At 48.9% G+C, this 20,328-nt stretch overlaps 1 protein-coding gene across 2 annotated transcripts in view; it reads left to right on the top strand.

Moving 5' to 3' along the window:
- Positions 1-13,724, top strand: part of CTNNA1 (catenin alpha 1) — a 183,379-nt gene extending 169,655 nt beyond the window's left edge. For both annotated transcript variants that reach the window (XM_080803534.1, XM_080803535.1), the window contains 7 exons: positions 2,906-3,106; positions 3,699-3,850; positions 8,389-8,499; positions 9,609-9,790; positions 9,907-10,012; positions 11,558-11,692; positions 12,526-13,724. In XM_080803534.1, the coding sequence (XP_080659660.1) occupies positions 2,906-3,106; positions 3,699-3,850; positions 8,389-8,499; positions 9,609-9,790; positions 9,907-10,012; positions 11,558-11,692; positions 12,526-12,813 (1,175 nt within the window). In that variant the 3' untranslated portion in view covers positions 12,814-13,724. The remainder of the gene's footprint in view (positions 1-2,905; positions 3,107-3,698; positions 3,851-8,388; positions 8,500-9,608; positions 9,791-9,906; positions 10,013-11,557; positions 11,693-12,525) is intronic.
- The last annotated feature ends 6,604 nt before the right edge of the window (positions 13,725-20,328 follow it).

The raw sequence follows: 20,328 nt of genomic DNA, 5'->3' as shown, positions 1-20,328 counted from the left end.
GTCTAGATGAAGGTAACAAATCTTTGGTGGAAGTTTGGGCTACTTTGTCTAATGAATGATAAAGAATGCCATGCTTCATTGATTCTCAGATGTGTTTTCTCCCCACAATTAACAATCTCAAAACAGGGATGAATTTTAAAATCAGCAATAAAAGAAAACATTGGTCCATGATTTAGTTAGCAATACTTCTTCCTTTTTGTTTCTTTTATTTTCCTTTCCATGGTGAGACGAAATACAAATGAAAAAATGTGTTAGGTTTAGCAAAAGCAAAAGTTATGTGCAGGCTCAGTATCAGTCTGTTCAGCTTATGTTATATAAAGAGTTTGTATATAAAAGGTGCTTCCAGTGGGTTCCCCACCCATTTATTCATATGATTGGTTTACATACCCTCCCTAAAATTTGTTTATGAAAAAGTTTAATAACATTTTCTCTGTTAATAGTACAATGATGGAAACCCTAGCAAGTCTCCTCTAGTTTTTGAATTAGGGTCTTGTTAGCCATACAGTGGTAATTCATTTTTCCCTTCTGTAATAGGAATTCATACTGTATTTTGGCTTTCACTGAAAATATTTTAATTTATTTAAAGAAAAGAAGAACTTTTGTAGCAATTTTAAGTTCACAGCAAAATTAAGAGGAGGGTATAGAGATTTTCCATCTGTCTGTACCCGCGCACATGCACAGCCTCCCCCATCATGGTGGCACATTTGTTACAGTTGATGAACCTATACATCATTATCACCTGAAGTCCATAATGTACATTACTATTCACTCTTGGTTGGTGTACCTGCCATGGATTTGGACAAATGTATCCATCATTACAGTGTCCTATACAGTGTTTACTGCCCTAAAAGATCCTCTATACTCTGCCTGTTCTTCCCTCCTGCCTCCAACTCCCAGTATATTTTACTGTCTCCATAGTTTTATTGCCTTTTCCAGAAGGTCATTTGGTTGGAATCATAGAGTATGTAGCCTTTCAGATTGGCATCTTTCACTTAATACACACTGAAGGTTTTTCCATGTCTTTTTGTGGCTTCATAGCTCATTTGTTGTTAGTACTGAATAATATCCCATGGTCTGGATTTACCTCATTTTTTCCTTCACCCACTGAAGGACATCTTGGTTGCTTTCAGCTTTTGGCAGTTACAAACAAAGCTGTCCTAAACATCCATGTGCAGGTCTTTATGTGGACCTAAGTTTTCAGCTCCTTTGGATAAATATCAAGGAGTGGGACTCCTGGAGCCAGGGTCAGGGTGTTTAATTTTATAGGAAACATTTTTACCAAACTTCTTTTCGGTTCTTTTACATCATTACTGCTACCTCATTGTGATTTTTTTCATCTTACTTCATTTTGCCTGCAGTCTCTTGGGAACTACAAAGAGGAGGGCTTTGGTTTCTCTTGGGGCCTACATTGGAGCCTGAAGCCCAGAGGCAAGGCACTGTGGTGCTCTGTTCTTTGGTAGATACACTAAGTACCACTTGCCTCTGGCTCCCTTTGACATGAAAGGAAATAGCACCATGACCAGTGTCTTGTTTAGAGTATCTTAAGAGGTCAAGCTTACTGTTACCTCCCTTCTAGACACTGTCACATAGAACTTGACTGAGTATGTTAGCAGAGGCTGCAAGGGGAAGGGGAATGGCTATTGGAAATGGATTAAATCAGGAGGCAGTCCAGAATAATGACATGTCAGTGCATAAGATGGCCAGGGCTGGCAAAGAAATGACCAGATACATTTTTTAAGCAGCTAACATTTACCCTGATTATTCTGGCTCCTCCAGAAAAACCAGGACCTTTGGTCTTTGACCTGTTGTACCAGGTATTCTTTTGGCTTAAGCGAGTGAGCATGTCTTCTACAAGTTCTTAAAGGTCTTAAAGAAAACTCCTTTCTGAGCAGGAAGACAGTGGCCAAGTGAGGACATGGGGGCTTTCCTTTCTTTCACTCTCCCACCCACCCCACAGAGTCTGAGCAGCCCTGTCATTTGGGCTGTCTGCTGGTGGTCTCTGCATTTCTGGGGCAGTGAGAACATTTCCTTCACCATTCTGGGTGGGCCGGTTCAGATTGACATCATCCATTTGAATGGCTCTCTAGTGCCCATATTTTATACCTTCTCTGCTCTGGGACATTTTGGTTGCTTCCACTTTGCTGTTACTATAGATGAAACTGAGGCTGACTCCTTACTCTGGGGTTCCCAGAATCCAGTGTCAAGCATTTTGCTTTGAGGAAAAATAGTTTCAGTGGTTTTTCCAAATCCAGGTCTATAACTAGTAGGAGTCACCTGTCAGCTTAACAGGATTCAAGGGTTTTTGCAAATACCACAGTAGTTCCATGGCCACCTGTGAAAGGATTACTAAATGTTTTGCCCCAGGTGGGTTCCCTCATGACTTCAAAGGAGGCTTCATTTTGCTTTCCAGCACCTTCTATCCCAGGGCTGTCCTGGCTTCTTGGCAGATTGTCTGAATACCACTGGTATCTACTGGAGGGAAGGGCAAGGGACTGGAAGGATAGAGGCTTTTAGTGAATTCTTCTATTTTAGACTTTGTTTTGGACATAGGGTCAGTGAGATTAAAAGAAGAGAGAAGTTATTAAGGTTTCTGTGATCTGCATTTTCTGCCTGGTTTACAGAACAGTTGTGCCTTAAAGATCTTGATTCATCTCTCCCTCTTCCTATAAACCTGGAATTGAAGATTGTTATTCTTGGAGGTGATTACAGGTTGAGTTTCTGTGGGACCGTTAATCCAGTGGTGAGTCTGGTCTCTTCAGTGAAATGATACATGGAAATGTATACATGAAATGATACATGCAGCTGATCCAGAACAAGCACTGAGTGAGCGATAGATGCCAGCCTGTAGTTGTCCCCTTCTAGTGGAATGCCTTCCCCCTCATTGAGGTTTTTGTTTGTTCTTCAGAGAATCACATTTTGGAAGATGTGAACAAATGCGTCATTGCTCTCCAGGAGAAAGATGTGGACGGGCTGGACCGCACAGCTGGTGCAATTCGAGGCCGGGCTGCTCGGGTCATTCATGTAGTGACCTCAGAGATGGACAACTATGAGCCAGGGGTCTACACAGAGAAGGTGCTGGAAGCCACGAAGCTGCTCTCCAACACAGGTTCGGGGACTCCCTCCCTTTACTGTGCTCCCCCCACACAGATGGCCTGGGTAGGCCGGGCCACCCTGTGAAGTCTGGACCCTGTGGTTAGGAAGGGTGAGATCAGGACATAGCGCAGGTCTTCCCACGACATGTCTGGGTTCAACATCAGACTTTGAGAAGTTGATCTGCCAACTTAAGTGTTTTCACCTCTCTTTCCCATGTGTCCCACAGCTTATGATGGAAATAGTTCTGAACATATTTGAGATGAACTTCTTTGTTGAGACTTCTTAGTGAATAATTACTAAATTAAGTCAGTGGGCGGGGGCGGGGGGTCCTGTTCTTAAGCAGGGCCTCCACTTTGTCTCACTTCGGTGGCTCACCCATCCAAATCTGGTATTGCAGAATCTGGTCAGAGACAAAGGTGATTTGAGTCTTGGTAAAATACAACGTTTAATTTATTTCCACCATAAATACTGCTCACAAAGGTAGAGGCAGAGGCTCTTCATCACGTACCTCGCCGCCTCCTGTGTCACTGAGGGATTGAGGGAGGGCTGGTAGAATGGTGCTGTCTGCCAGGCCAGCAGGATCTGCCTCGCCTCTTTCTCCACAGTCATGCCACGTTTTACGGAGCAAGTGGAGGCGGCCGTGGAAGCCCTCAGCTCAGACCCCGCCCAGCCCATGGATGAGAACGAGTTTATCGATGCCTCCCGCCTGGTGTACGATGGCATCCGGGACATCAGGAAAGCAGTGTTGATGATAAGGGTGAGTAACTGCATTTTAGATGTTTTAACAGCTTCTTTCTTATCGTTTGCTAAACTTGAGCAATGCATCATTCTGGAACTCACCAGATGCAGTGGCAGTATATTAAAACCATGAATCTAAAAGCTGTAAGAATGAGATATATTTAATTATGTTGTCTAAAATGACTTTTAGTTGCAAGTTAGAGCCCAAACTTGGGCCAAGAAGGGGAGCGAGTGTGAGTTGGCTTTGAGGATTTAGTTGCAGGCATATCGTCCCCACAAATAGGAGGCTTCTGGTAAGTTAGAGGGAAATAACACCGAATGAAGGCTCTTCAGTTGAGTACTCCCTTATCCTTCACGTAGAGTGCTGCTGTCCTTGAAGGAGTGGCGGGGAGGCTCCTGGGACTCAGTGTGCACGGGAAGGATGAGAGCCTGTGGCGGCTGCTGCTGATGCTCCCCGAAAGTGCCACCTTCTCCTGGCCCCATTGGATCCACTTGCTCCGAGAACACAGCAGTTCTTACCATGTGAGGGAAAGGCCAGCACCCCATCTGAGGTGGCATAAACAGAGGGGTTTTGAGAAACTACTGTCCCCTCTAATACAGTGCAGGGTGCTAGGCCAGCTCTCACAGCTGTCTTTCCCTAGCGTTTCATCTCTCACATGCTGTTCCGAGGATGAGCCTCCTGGTCTGGAAGCTGGGAGCAGAGAGTATGCGTCTCTTTTCCCAGAACCCCCCGGGGTCCTGCAAGCCTAGCCCAGGCCCCACTCTCACTGCAGAGCCGTGGTTGCCCTGCGGGGCCTGCCTGCTGCAGAGATAGCGGCTGGGCTGGGCTGGGCTGGGCTGGGCTGGGCTGGGCTGGGCTGGGCTGCCGGGCTGGTAGGCTCAGGGGAGTTTCATTTATACTTCATGGTTTGCTAGTCAGACCTCTCAAGGTAGGCAGGGATTCTGCCCCACTTTTTATCTTCTCAGCTTGGCACCATGCAGAATCTAGCCAGATTGTCAGCTGGAAACAGGGGCCATTTCTAAGGCAGTGGCATGAGGCTGGACCCATTTTGTATGCAGTGTAGAAACACTTGGGCAAGACCGCTGCTGCTCCTCCCTGGGGATGAGGAAAGAGAAGTGTTCATGGATTGCCTGGTTGGCTGCTGACTTTTCTTACTGGCTCCTGATCCCCTGGACATGGTGGGGGTTGGGGGCAGGGAATTGATTTGCTTTCTCCATCCCTGCATACGTGTGGCCAAGAAGAAACCTGGCCTGGGTGAATGATAGGTTAAACCCAGCAGCCATAGCTCAGTGATGTGAAGGGACTCACGGTCCCATCAACCACTGGTAATGAACACAGCCCTATTTTTCCAGACTTCTTTTCCATACTGACAGACACTTAGGAATAGAATAAAAGGAACCTTAATGATAAAGAGGAGTCATGGGTGGCTGAGGTTAACGTTTTGAGGGGTTTAAGTGGGTAGATACTGCAGACATGCGAGGAAATGCATGCATTTCTTCAAGTCCTGTTGTGGGAAAGCGGGTCCTGGGAGCAGGCAAGCCTCCCAGGCCCCTCTTCCAGCTCTCAGACCATAGGCAGGTTCCCTCATCTCCAGAGGTGCTGGTGGTTTTAATGAGCTGTAATGTAGGTAATGTGCCCAGCACAGGGGCAGGCCATGAAGGAACTGTGCTGGGACATAAGGATGGCAGCAGCCTGGCAGGAGCACGGTCTTGGGGCCTTGGTTGGGAGAGGCATGGGCCTCTGGGAGCCCTGGAGCTGGGGTGCGGTGGGCAGAGGCCTGTGAAGCAGCCATGTGGCAGGTCCTCGCTTATGGCTGTGCACCTGGGCTCTGTTGCTGCTTCAGTTCAAGAATCCTTCCAGTCCCAGGAACTCTCAGCTGCTTGCTGTCTTGTCCTCTACCTCAGCCCTTCAGCTCCTTCCTTATCATTACCAGTGTCAGGTATCGCTTTCCACAGCTCCCTCTCTTTAGGACTGTGACAACCTTGAATCTTCCTCCCTTGCAACCCTCACTCGGCCTCGCTGGTCTTTGCTTCACTCCTCTTCTAGTTTTGTGTCTCTTGTTAGTCCACAGACTCTCTTCTGCACCATTTCACTTCCTTCTGGTGCCTTGCACAGTAGGGTCCTCATGGAATCCTCCATCTGCTGAGCCCGTAGGAGTGCAGGCAACCGTCCCTCCTGGGGTCCCAGAACCGGCCAGCATTGCCCCCCAGTCTTACCGCCTAGGGACGCCTCCTGCTCGCCTCCTGCGTAGCCTGCTATTTCTCTGGTGTGGCGATGGTCTGGACATCCTGCCTGCTCCCTGCCCTGGCTCTGCTTTCCCCTGTCTCTGTGACTGTCCTAGTGTTCCTGCCTAAGACTGTCCCCTTCCTTCTTCGCGGCACTTTTCCCTCCTCTCTAAGAAAACCTCTTGGCTGCTTTGCTGCTTTGTCCTCATCTCTTCAGCTTCTGATCAGTGGTATGTCTGGTAGCAAAGTTCTCAAACTCTTCTCCAATTGTCCTCATTCCCTTGGTGGGTAAGACTTGAGAAAAGCATCCGGGGTGACTCTCCTGAGTCCCACACTCACCTGCCCCTTTTTGCCACTCTGTTATCTAACAGGCACGTCCTTACCTTTTACCCCTACCCTGTGCCACCTGGTCTTATGTGTTAGTTGATGGCAGTCTACCTTCCACTTGCTCAGGCCCAAACCTCAGATTCCCTCTTGCTTGCTCTTTTGGTCTCCTGTCCCACATTGATCTGTCAGCACATCCTGTCAGATCTACCTTCACAATACAAAGCACATGCGAACAGTCCCCAGTGTAGCCCAGGCCACTAGCATCTCTCACTTGGATTCGTGCAGCTGCCTCCCTGTTCTCATCCCTCCATGCCTGCAGTCTCACTCTCCGCAGAGCAACCCAAGTGATTCTTTTAAGCTTCAGTCTGATCATGTTACCCACTGCTCAGCACCCTCCGCAGGCTATGTGGGGCACCAGTCCTTACATTAGCCTGCAGGCCTTCCAGGACCTCACCACCTGCTGCTCCCTTGAGGCTCTTGTTGACTGGAGTGGGCCTGTGACATGAGGCAGTGAGTTGAGTTTCTCTTCCATGGCTTCCTTGCTCATCTAATTCCCCAGGCAAGTTCCTGCCTCTGGGCCTTGGTTCTGGTGACCCCATTGTGCTAGAACACTCCCTCCCTGAGGTACCTCTCAGGTACCTCCCATATCCTGCTCACTGCTTTTTATCACTCATCACTTTCTTATGTGATAAAATCTACTTTCTCATTTTGTTTCTTGTCATTTCTCCCATTTGTATATATACAAGAACAGGGACATTGCTGTGTGTTAGTTATTTTGTACCCCCAGGGCCCAGAACAGTACTTGGCACACAGATACTCCGCAAAAATCAAAGAAGAGGAGGTACTGGGTTTTCTTGGCAAGCACAGTTCTTGGGTCTCTGCTGGAGGAGTACAGAAGCGAAGGTATTACCAGCAGGCACTTCTTTGAGAAAGATCCTCCACAGGTGTCCGTGACCCTAGGATTTAAAATGGCCAGTGGTGGTGTAGTGTTTCATGTTGCCAGGTCAGAGAGACTCCAGGATCTTCCATTTCGGTGTTCCTTGTGGCTTGCTGGTGCCTAGTGTGACCCCCTCACCCCCACGCCATCCTTACTTCATCTCACTGAGGGACAGGCTTGGCATTTGCCTGTGTACAAACCCAAGATAGTCTTGGCTGGGCCAGATGCTTCCTCACACATCCTCACATTGGGGCTTCACAGCAAGCCCTTGGGCTGGGCTTGGATTAGGTCCTGGTGCAGATGAGGGACTCGCCTCACTGTCCTCCTGTCACAGGCTGGCCAGCTGGGCCAAGAGCCAACCCCAGCTGTTTGCCTGCTGCCCTGTTACTGATAACTTCCAGAAGACAACATTATGTTTCAAGTCAGCAGCTAATCATGAGAGGCTGGAGGTTGTGCGAAATAGGAATTTTATTTCATAATTAAAGAGCTAGGACTGGTAATCAGACCTTTGGTACATACTCAGACCTTACCTGCCATATTCTTTTTGCATTGATAAAATTAAAAAGGATCTATCAAAATACATTGCTTATTTGTACTCCTCAAAGCAGTATCCTAAGAGAAACATCATTTTATGTAATTCATTAATTTTTTTTGCCGTCAAGTGGGAAGGTTATAAGAATATGCTTAATGTTGGATAAAATATTTTTTAATACAGTGTTTCCTACCCAGAGTAATCGTCACCTTTGTGTTAGGATACAGGTGCTAGAGGAGTACATGATTTCAAAGAGAGTCTTGACTCTGGTGGAAGTTGAAGCCTCAGCCCCCATAAGAAACTCCTTGCCCCTTTGGCAAGTGTTGATGTGGTCCCTTTGCCCGGTGTTTGTTGGGTGGGCACCAACGTGGGCATCAGTGAGGGGGGGGTCTTGGACGAATAATGAATGATTTTAACTTCATTCCCCAGAACTGTTAGGAACATGGCACATGAAAATCCAGAATTTTGGGTGTTCATACATTGGGCTCAGAGGCCCGGGGTTGTGTCTGACTTGTGATCTCTGTGTTGGTGGTAGACCCCCGAGGAACTGGATGACTCTGACTTTGAGACGGAGGACTTCGATGTCAGAAGTAGGACAAGCGTCCAGACAGAAGATGATCAGCTGATAGCTGGCCAAAGCGCCCGGGTAAGGGACACATTTGACTTCACTTTGCAGCCCTTCCCTGTGCCACTAGGAACTTGGCTTTTTATTTTCTAGGAAAACACTCAGTATTGAGAACACCATTTTCCCACTCTCTGTCTGGCAGCAGGACTGAGGTGAACTTCAGTTGTGGCACATGCTAGCCTGTTGTATGTTCCTCCAGAATGCCTCCTTGGTTGGGAGCAGGGCAGGAACAAGCCCTCTGCCTCAGCTGTGCCCCGGGGCTTTGGTTGATGACAGAGCCCCGCAGCGGGAGTGCCTTAGCATCCAGTCAATGCAATGTTTGTTAAAAGGATTGTGAAATTTGAAAAAGATTGCTGTCTTTGCCCATCTCAATGATATCATGGGTATGAACTATTTAATTATTCATGGGAACAGTGGTACATTCAAGAAAATCATTCAGAGCCATTGCATTCATTTGAGTCATTAAATCTTCAATCAATAGCATTTATGTTTTTGGGAGCATGCCAAGAAATATTTCTGTGGAGTCTTTTTGCACTCCGTAGAAATCATTTTGAACAGCAAATGCATCCTTGCTTTTGGGCCCCACTCCATCATGAGCACTTGGGGAAGCTGAGTGGGGAGCAGCTCCAGGCTTGGCGTCCGTGGGCCTTGAGGTGGGCACCAGGCCTCCAGATGCTGCTTTGATAGGGTTTCAGTGCCATGTCATGTAGCTAAAAGTAGAAGCCATGGGAAGTGCCCAGGCAGGGTCCACCAGGGAGAGGGCTCCATGCATCATTCCCTTCTCTTATGTCCTCTCCCCATGGCAGCAGGCAAAGGATGAACTTACCAAAAAATTAAGCAGCTTCTGTTGTTCCTGTACAGGTGTGATCTGGAAGCTTCCATGTTAGGTTTCTATCCCTTGCAGTGTGTTTTCTCCACACAAAAACTTGTTCTTGAAAGTGGGTCAGAAATTCAGGCTGCTGTAAACTTCTGCTCCAAATGAGAAGAAATGGACCTTTAGGAAAAATGAAATCTATTAAAGCATTATCTTACCTATGTCATAGATTGCTTGGTAGAAATACTCTGGGCTAATGCACTGTGAGAACTTCATCTTCTTTTTCTGTAAGAGCTTTCTGTGCTTCTGATTCCAGGCGATCATGGCTCAGCTTCCCCAGGAGCAAAAAGCAAAGATTGCAGAACAGGTGGCCAGCTTCCAGGAAGAAAAGAGCAAGCTGGATGCCGAAGTGTCCAAGTGGGATGACAGTGGTAATGACATCATCGTGCTGGCCAAGCAGATGTGCATGATTATGATGGAGATGACAGACTTCACCCGGTGAGCCGCCCCCACCCCCACCACGTGCACAGAGGTGACCCTGTGCTGGTTTGCAGACCTTTCCTTTTTCTGTCCATCTCCAGTTACATATGACAGTGCCTGTTCTCTCTCGTCAGAGGTAAAGGGCCGCTCAAAAATACATCAGACGTGATCAGTGCCGCCAAGAAAATTGCGGAGGCTGGATCCAGGATGGACAAGCTCGGCCGGACCATTGCAGACCATGTGAGTGAGAGGCTTGCTCTGGGTTTCTTAGGTCACCCCAACCTGGACTGTTCCCAAGGTGGTGACCGTAATGTTTTTCTGGGGACACAACACTCTTATCTCTGACATTGTGCTTAACTTGTCAACCTCCCTGATTAATACCAGCAGAGATTTATAAGGATTTCTGAATTCCTCCTTTCCTTTGACAAGTCTTAGGAGCCAGGCACAGTGTGCGTGAGAGCACCTCTCTAGAGCAGGTGTGTGGATCCTGCTGTCTGCTGTGGTGGCGGCTCGGCAGCCGCTACTGTGGGCTGCTGCTTGTTCTCTCCCTCTTGCCAGCCGGGAGCTGCCTCTGGGGGCCTCCCACACTGAAACTGGGCAGCTCATGGGGGTATTTCGTCTAAGAATTAGGAGCCCCATGCTAGTGCTTTGGAAAGCTGATGGGCTCCACTGGGGACAGATGTCTCTGTCCCCTGTACTGTGTGTTCTCAAGCACCCAGCCTTCATCCCTTTGCTTCCATATGCATGTATCAACAAATGTGGTTCCTGCCTCCTGGCAAGTTTACACTACATCTCCCTTGATGCTCTAAGTTTATTCTCAGAGCCCCTGTTGCCCATTAGAGTTTCTGTCTGCAGGTCCAGCCCTGCAGTCCCCTCCTTGACCGGAAGGATCCAAGCTGCAGAACAAGTGGCCATGTTTCCTCACCACTCAAGCCAAAGATGCAGAGGTCCTTCTGGACTCCCCTCTTTGCAATCCAGGACTAAGCCCTGGTGTATCTGCTGGCCACACCCAGTCTTTTTCTCTCTGCAACCACCCACTCGGCCCAGGTCTCCACAGCCCAGGCCCAGCCGGTGGTAGCCTCTCCTCACTGGTCCTGACCTCCACTCCATGTGGGACACAGCCATCAGCACAGACCTAATGGGCAGACCAGATGGGGTCCACAGTTCTTCACTAGCTTCCTTGCACAACATTCGGGAGCCCTAGCATGCTTTCCAGGCCTCTGTTGAGATCACCTCTCAGTACACTCCAGCCTCACCGGAGGGAAGGGTTTGCTGTAAACACTTGAGAGAGGTGCTCTATTTTGTTGTTGGGAGGAAGCTTCCTAAGCCATCCTCAGCTTTGGCAACAGGACGGGAAATGGGCTGCCTTTGAGTTTCCCTGAAGCTGGTCAAGTCCTCAGGTGTTCTTTCCCTTGCGTCAGGTTACTCACTCATCCCCCATCTTTGCCAAAAGTTAACATCTCCTTTTTATCAGATGTTTACAGTGTGCATCAGTTGAGCACATAAAGTGCCTGTGAGCAAAAGAGCACTTGGGTGGTTATTATGTAGCTCAAAGCATTCTCTCCCTTTTCTCAGAACCAGGCTCTTGCTGAGGCTTTTTCTCCCTTTGAGGGACGTGGGCCCCAGCAGAGCGAGCCTAGGGCTGGAGTCCCCCAATAACTGGTAACTCCCCTCCCCTGCCCTTCATGGCGCACTGAGCTATACCCAGCTAAGCCCGGTGGAGGGGGGGGGCTGTGTTGGGGCCAGGCCTGGGTTGGGGTGCTGAACCTGCTGCTCCCCCATCAGTGCCCAGACTCAGCCTGCAAGCAGGACCTGCTGGCCTACCTGCAGCGGATCGCCCTCTACTGCCACCAGCTCAACATCTGCAGCAAAGTCAAGGCTGAGGTGCAGAATCTAGGAGGGGAGCTCGTCGTCTCTGGGGTAAGTTATATCCATGAAAAGTGATTTTCCAAAATGAAAGTAGCCTCTTGGCCGCATATACTTCTTACCTGCCCAGAAACCAGGAAAGTGCACTGTGGAAAAACCATTGGTTTCTTCTCAGTCCTTGGTGCCCATGGGCTGCATGTCAGGCACCCTGAACCGCAATGCCTGGTGACAGCTGGGAGCCAATTCCTGGCTGGCCTCTCCCTGGGAAAAAGTATTTTTATCTTTCTTGTTCTCCCCCTAGAGAGAAATTGAACCTCTTCCAAAATTACGAAGATAACCTAGCCAGGCTTTCTCAGACCTCCTCCACCGAGTATTCAAGCAGTATCTCTCCCTGTGCCACGGTTCTGGACCCCTCATCACATTAGGCCGGGGAGGAGAGGAATTCTTGCTTGGCCTGCTGGGTTCCACAGGTTCCCTATAGCTTCTGCTCATCTCAGGGCTTTTCCTTTGAAAGATTCCATGGTATGTGGGACATACCGATGGTCCCTAGGTCATGACTGAAAGCGGTGGGTTTCTGTCTAGGACGCCTCCTTGTCACTGCTGGTTATAGCTCCACAGTCTGATCACTCAGACTGATCCTCCTCTGGGTTTTAAGTCTGAATAAAGATTTGGGAAGGGGTGGGGACAGGCAAGGTGATGGTGCCTTGTGGTTTTGATACTACTCCCTTGACTTCTAAGTATGTGAAACAGGCAGGTTAAGCTTTCTTGGATTAGGGCAGTAGCCACTGGGAGAGCAAATCAGGAATGTGGCTACTGCCCAGACCCCTGGTGTACATGGGGCTAGATGTCAGGCCTGTGATACTCACCACCCTGTCTGTGCCTCTCAGGTGGACAGCGCCATGTCCCTGATCCAGGCCGCCAAGAACTTGATGAATGCAGTGGTACAGACAGTGAAGGCATCCTACGTGGCCTCCACCAAATATCAGAAGTCTCAGGGCATGGCTTCCCTCAACCTCCCGGCTGTGTCATGGAAGATGAAGGCACCTGAGAAAAAGCCCTTGGTGAAGAGAGAGAAGCAGGATGAGACACAGACCAAGATTAAACGGGCATCTCAGAAGAAGCACGTGAACCCTGTGCAGGCCCTAAGCGAGTTCAGAGCCATGGACAGCATCTAGGGCCACCTTGCCAGCTGCCCCCACCCCTTGGGGCTTCTAAAGATCAGTCACTGCTCTTCACTCAAATATATCTGCTAAATAGAACACTGATGTTAGATTCCACAGGGAAATAGGCAGATTTTAAACCTGTCCAGGTGGTGAATTTGGCAAGGATATACTTGTGTTTAAATTGGTCAGAAATACTTTTGGAATTCAGGAGCACATTTCTAGCTATATTTTTTATAACTTTAACCAAAGAGAAACCCACATTAACTTGTTAGTGGCACTCTTGACCGAGTTCTCAGTGTGGCATTAGGGTTTGAGATGCGGGGATCATAATCAGCCTTGGCTAGGGAGGTGGCTTCCACCAGTCCTGGGTTCTGGGGGTTTGGTTGGTGTCACATGACCAAAGATGTTCCCGAGTAAGCTACTGGGGCATCTTAGGAAGCTGTGCCTGGAGAAGGAGTGTTCCCAGAAAGATTTTGGAGGGACAAACCACACAAAGCTCAGTAGAACATAATGCATCATGAAGAAAACTGATTACTCTCTTTATGACATGAAATGAGAATTTTAATGCCTGGTTACAATTACTAATGTACTCTGCTGCAGGACATTAATAAAGTTGCTTTTTTCAGACTAGAATGTTGTGATGCCCTAATCAGAACATGCTTTTTTCCCTTTCCTCAGCTTCAAATGCAAATTCATCATTGGGCTCACTTCTAATAATTGCAGTGTTTCCTGCCTTGGGCTTTGCAACAGAAGCCTGACAAAAAATAGTGTTTGCTTAGGCAATAATTTAGACGTTACCTTATTTGTGATTACTATAGCGATTACTATAGCTAAAAGGTATAATTTTGCTGTCTTATTTAAATTTTATGAATTTAAATGTTTTTTACACTAACTTTTCCCAGTAAAGTCCACTATGAAACCAAGTCTGAGAGGCCAAGGTGATTTTTTTTGCCTTCTAGTGGGTCGGGTTTTACATTAAACATCTCTTGGATTTGCCCAGAGCATCTGCGGTGCCCTGGTCCCTCGTGGTGTCCCTCTGCCCTGGGGATAGCATTGCCCAGCCAGAAACACTATCTATGGCTCTGACAGCTGTCAGGGCTTTGACACTTACGTGCCAGCTCCCCCTCCCCCACCCCGGGAGGGCCTCACCCTCCTCAAGAACTCCCATGTTGGAGCTTCAGGTGCAGGTCAGAACCTTGGAGGCGTTCATGATATCTCTGTGGGTGTCTCCCACTCTGTTCTGAATTGTCCTACGAACTTACAACTGTGCTAACAGCTGCCCTAAATATAAAAGTCTCCCGTAACCTCATGTCCTTCCTGGGCACACATACCCTCCTAAAGCACAGGGCCCCAAAGAGACCAATGTAGTGCTTGTGTTTTCTTCCTCCTTCCAATTTGGTCAGCTGTGTCCTGGCCATTCTGCTGCTGTCCATCCCACCACCAAGTAGCATGACTCCTTGTCTCCTCCATCTCACCATATAAGTGGCCAGGTGAACATTCCTTCTCCACTACCTCTCCTCCCCACCACCCCGGTCTTCTTCCTGAAGCCCCTCATGGGACTCCTGGAACACCTGACTGGGCTCCAGTCTTCCTTACCGTGTGCCCCTTCTCCTTTTCCTAGTTGTGTGGTCCCAGGGCTCAGTAACTGGGCTGCTTCCTCTCCAGCTCTGTTCTTTCTTTGGATCTTAACCTGAATTCTCCACTTGGATGTCTTAATCAGCATCTCAAACTTGAGCTGTCCAATTTCTTCAAAATGTAGGCGGGTCCAACTACTAGTAACTCACCGCTTCTGCTTACTGTTACCTGGTCTAAGCTGTGATCACACTGTTAATTTATTTCTATGTGACAGATTGCCCCAAAACTTAGCAGCTAAAGCAACAAACACTCATTACCTCAGTTTCTAAAGATCAAGAATCCAGGAGCAGCTCAGTGGTAATCTCTGACTTGGGGACTCATGGGGCTGCAGTGTCTGAGGCCTTGATGGGCTGGGGGATCTGCTTCTAAGCTCCTTCACGTGGCTGCTGGCAGAAGGCCTTGGCTCCATCCTACATGGGCCCTTCCACAGAACCACTCACAACATGGTAGCTGGCTTCCCCCAGAAGGAATGATCCAGAGAGATTGGCAGCTGGAAAAAAATAACAGCAAGCAGATGGAAGCTACAGGGTTTTTAAAAACAAAACAAAAAAACACCCTGATCTTAGAAAAGTGGTAAATCATCACTTCAGCTGTACTGTGTTGGTCACATCAACCCCCGCCCCCTCACCCCCAGTGCACTGTGAGAAGGGACAGCACATGGGGCAAATGTCAGGGGGGTGGGCTCCCACAGTCCTGTGCATCCCAGCCACTGCAGTGACCTTCCTACCAGGCTTCCCCGGTCATCCTGTTACCTCACTCCACTACCCACGACAGTCACAGGAACCCCGATAAACAGGTCTGATAGTGTTCTCAGCTCAATCCTTACAGAGGCTTCCATCTCCCAGTAAAAGTCCTCGGTGATGGGCCTGGTCTCTTGCCCATCTGGCCTTTAGTCCCCAGTCTCTTGTCACTCAGCCTCTGCACTTGTGTGCCCACTGCCTGCCTGCAGGGCACCCTCCCCAGAGATTTCCCTGGGCCTCCAGGTATCCTGCTGAAAGTTCTCTAACCCAAAACCCCCTCCCTGATAGTACCCTGCCCTCTCTCTCCACGGTGTATGCATCCATGTGGGTGGGAACCTTTCGTTCCTTGCTGACTTTCCAAGGCCCCAGTCACGGAGTGAGCAGCAGCCCCAGGACATTGCTGAGCCCATGAGGCCCGTGGCTCAGCCTCTCCCCTGGCGGACTCAAGATGCACATGGACTCTTGGGCCAGTCCCATGGCTTCCGTTGCCATCAGCTGGCCTCACTCCACAACTCTCTTCCACCCTGAGCTCTGATCCACATCTGCCTCAGTTGTTTCATCACCTGACCTGCTGGCTGCTGCTGCTTTTTTTTTTTTTAAAGATTTATTTATTTGACAGACAGAGATCACAAGTAGGCAGAGAGGCAGACAGAGAGGGGGGCGGGGGAAGCAGGGAGCCTGATGTGGGGCTCGATCCCAGGACGCCGGGATCATGACCTGAGCCGAAGGCAGAGGCTTTAACCCACTGAACCACCCAGGTGCTCCCTGACCTGCTGGCTTCTTATAGCCTACCCCCGGCAGTCCCCATTCCCATCCCCATTTCGCCCCTCTGCCCATCCACTCCTCTCCTGCACAGACCAAGGGCCCAACCCTCACCTGGACTGACTGCTGCAAAGCTGCCAAAATCGGCCTACCTCAGCCCCCAGCATTCATTAGCCATTCTCACTTACTAGAAAAGGATCTTCTGGAAATAGCTCTGTCAGTCAAGTCTCTGGGACCTCCCACCTCTCCTGCTGGCTGGTGGGTGTGCAAGGCCTGGCACTGTGACCCTGCCCTCTGTGCCCAAACTGCCTCCTGGCGGTGGTTCCTGGGACAACCCTGTGCTCTTCCTGGGTCTGGCCATATCATCCTTGGCCATATCATCATCCCGGGGTTAATACCATTACTTAAAAAGATGAACTTACTGGGCGCCTGGGTGGCTCAGTGGTTAAGCAACTGCCTTCAGCTCAGGTCATGATCCCGGAGTCCTGGGATCGAGTCCCGCATCAGGCTCCCAACTCCACGGGGAGTCTGCTTCTCCCTCTCACCTTCTCCTCGCTCATGCTCTCTCTCACTGGCTCTCTCTCAAGTAAATAAATAAAATCTTAAAAAAAAAAAAAGATGAACTTATTTAATCCGCCTCCAAAGCAATATCCGGAATCATGTTCCTGTGCTACTTCTATTCCAGTACACATTCACGTAACATTCTGATAAATGTTCACATGTGTCACCCCTGCACCATAGTGGGAAGCACTGGCCCACGGCCTCCCTCCCTCCCCAGGGCCTCTGCCCGGCCCTCTCCGCCTCCACTCGCACTGTTGGGGTGCTGGCCCTCCACGGGGCTGCCCTGTGTTCTGCTGGAGAACAGACAGTGGTGGTCTCGTTCACCCTATTGCCCAGCAAAGGGTTTGGCACATGCTTGAGAAACAGTTGTTGAATCGTTGAGGTAAACCAATCTAGCAGAAGATACTGGAAGGCACAGAGCGGGCAAGTGAGGAGGCACTAGAGAGAGGGCCTGCCCAGAAATCCTGAAATCCTACATCCTCATCAGAGTCCGTGGTCTCAAGCTGCGCAGCCCGGGCTGAGCACCAGGGAGACCTAGGCCACCCTGTCCTCAGGGGTATTCGCTCCCCTCCTTTGCCACAAAAGCGGTTTGCCCTCAGCATCCTGAGGCTTCTTGCTTCTCAGACAAGGCAGATATGACCCTCAGTGTCACCTCCCTCAGAGGAGACCTGGCCACTACCTGCATGCCAGGGACTGCAGAGCCTGCCTCCCCTCTGCTCACCTGCAACGGCTGCCCTCCTCCTTCCCCTGCTGACCACCCAGCAGTGCCCCCTAAGGTCCCCTGACACCTCAAAGACCCCACTTCACCTCTGTAGCCTGAATGCTCCACCCCCCACCCCCACTGAAGGAGGAGCTGCTACGTACTGGACACACGGCCCAGAGCCCACATCAGGCCATCACTCATCCTATCCACCTGTGACCAATGGTGCCATTACTGCCCGTCCAGCCTTAGAGCTGAGGGGACTGAGTCACAGAAGTAAAGCTGGTCCAGAGTCTACAACAGGCAAGGAGCCCAGCTCCCCTCCCAGCTTCAGAATCCAGTCCCCCTACAACCTCAGATGACCATCCCTTCTGGGCCGCAGAGAGCAGGACAGGGGCCTGTCCCCCAGCCTCCCTCCCAGAAGCTGCCTCAAGCTCCTCCCCACTGCAGTGGCCACATCCCTGTGCCCAGTCCTCGGGGCTCTCCAGGCCCCCAGCCTACTCAAGGGCTGTACCCAATGCTCCCTTCTAGTTCCTGCCTCCCAGGTTCTCCTTCTTCTTCCATCTTTCTCAGCAGCAGACAAAACACATTCACCTAGATTCCAAAGTTTAAAACCAAGGACAATACAAAGAGCTTCCCTTGAGTCCTGTCTCCAACCCCCTTATACAGAACTCAGATGAGCCTCCAGGCCCACTGCCCACCCTTCTCCCCAGCGCACACCATTCTGCCCATTCCTCCCCTTTAGTGGCACGTGATGCTGGGGCCACTCTGTTCCTCCCGGTCTCCCACACCCATCCCTGACCCCTGTCCTTCATCTCCTCTCCGAGCTCCTTCTCCTCTTGACTTCTCATGTTGAAGCAACCAGGCCACAGACCTTGGTCCTCCTGTCGCCCTGTCTGCAACGGTTCCCAGCTCTAGTATGCTGCCAAGTGCTGGCCAACCAGCTTCCTGCGGCACAGGGGAGGGGCTGCATACGTGTACGGACATTTAGTACACATTTCACTCCCGCAAAGAATTTGCAGCGCATAATTCACAATTAACCAAGTATGCAGTACTCTTTCCCATAAATTCCTAACAGCCAACTGATTCTCACAAAAGGCTTTCACTGATTTTTCATGAAACTGCATCCATAGCCAACCTATGGTTGCAACTGACAAATGCGTTCTGACATCAAAGTTGGCTGTTCCTTTGTTGACCTTAAGGAGTAAGATGGAAGTGAAGCAACAATAACATATGTTAGAATCGCACTTGTTCATCCACGAGTGACTTCTTTGCTCACTCAGATAATAGCTGTCAAATACTGTGAGACATCCATTTTTATGGGCTATCTATAGATGACCCACTTTCAAGTTTAATAGGCAGTATTAACATTTCTTCCTCACTTTGTTAAGTCTAGACAATCAACACAACAATAAATCAGGCCTGGATTTGTAGCATTTCCTGAGTTCATGCGTCAGAACTCCCACATCAGATTTCCAGCCACCAGCATGGTGTCCTGTTGGTGGAGCTGGGAAGAGAAGCACCGGGGTACAGCGTTATGTAGTTTACACCACCTGGATAGGACAGACAGACATATAAGTACAGCTGACTCCTGAACGACTCGGGCAATGGGGAATGGCCCCCAGTGCAGCCAAATGTCCCCCTATAAATTTTGACTCCCCACCCCCAAATTAACTACTAATAGCCTACTGTTGATTGAAGACTTACCGATACCACAGCTGATGAACACATACTTTGTGTTACATGGTTTTTGGGTTTTTTTTCAGATTTTATTTGAGAGAGAGCATGAGTGGGGTAGTGGGGCATCGGGGGAAGGAGGAGTGAATCTTAAGCACACTCCCTGCTGCATGCAGAGCTGACACGGGACTCTATCCTCTATCCTACAACTCTGAGATCATGACCTGAGCTGAAACCAAGAGCTGGATGTTTAACCCACTGAGCCACCCAGGCGCCCCTGTGTGTTATATGAATAATACACCATATTACAATAAAATAGAGAAAAGAAAACATTAAGAAAAACACAAGAGAAAATACATATACAATATTATAATGTATTTAATTTAAAAAAAACAACGCACATAAGTGGACCCCCGCAGTTCAAACCCACTTTTCAAGGGCCACCTATAATCTCAAGAGCACAGATCATAATGGTCAAATGTCAAGTAATTAGGAAAGAAAGAGTTTTGAGTGTTTACTGCCTTCACATTTTTAAATTCTGAATTTATATACACTAAAACTCACTTCTGGTATATAATTCTATGGATTTGCCTCATGTATAGAGTCGTATAATCACCTCAATCAAGGTACAGAACGGTGCTGTCTCCCCCACATGGGTTCCCTGTCCTACCCCAGTGTTGTAGAAACATCCCCTGAAGTCCTAGCAAAATACTTTCCCTCAGTTTTGCCTTTTCCAGGATGTCACACAAATGGAATCGCACAGTATGTAGTCTTCGGGGTCCAGCTTCTTCCGCGTGGGGTCACCTGCTCTCTGCTTCCTGCCATGAGGACTGCCACCTCGCATGCGCTGACCACGGTTTGTCCATCTGAGGGACATTTTAATTGTTTCTAGGTTGTGTTTTTGTTGTTGTGTTTAAGGAAAGTTGACATAAGCATTTGTGTACAAGTTTTTGTGTGAACCCAGATGTTTATTTTGGGTAAATACCAGGCAGTGAGACTGGTAGGTTATATGGGAAGTATGTAACTCAGTAAGAGATGACCAAACTGTTCCATAGTAGCTGTAGCATTCTGCACTTACAAGGGGAACGTAGGAGTCGCAGCCTCACCTGCATGTGATGTCATGTTTTTTGTGTGTTTAGTTTTTTTTTTTCTTTAGCCATTTGCATAGGTAGGTCATAGTATCTTGTGGTTCTAATTCACACTTCTCTAACAACTTCTGATGCTGAACATCTCTCTTCACATGCTGGTCTGTCACTTGTATATCTTCTCTGGGGGTAATGTCTTTTCAAATGTCTTCCCTTTTTTTTTTTTTTTTAACTGGGTTGACTTTTTTTTTTTTTAAGATTTCACTTATTGAGAGTGAGCAGGAGAGCACAAGCCCAGGGAGAGGCAGGGACAGAAGGAGAAGTAGACTCTCCACTGAGTGGGGAGTCCAACAAGGGACTTGGGACT

This window comes from Martes martes (assembly GCF_963455335.1).
Source record: "Martes martes genome assembly, chromosome: 5".
NCBI classification, from domain to species: Eukaryota; Metazoa; Chordata; class Mammalia; order Carnivora; family Mustelidae; genus Martes; species Martes martes.
The sequence above is the reverse complement of the archived record's forward strand: the minus strand, read 5'-3'. Positions and strand labels throughout refer to the sequence as shown.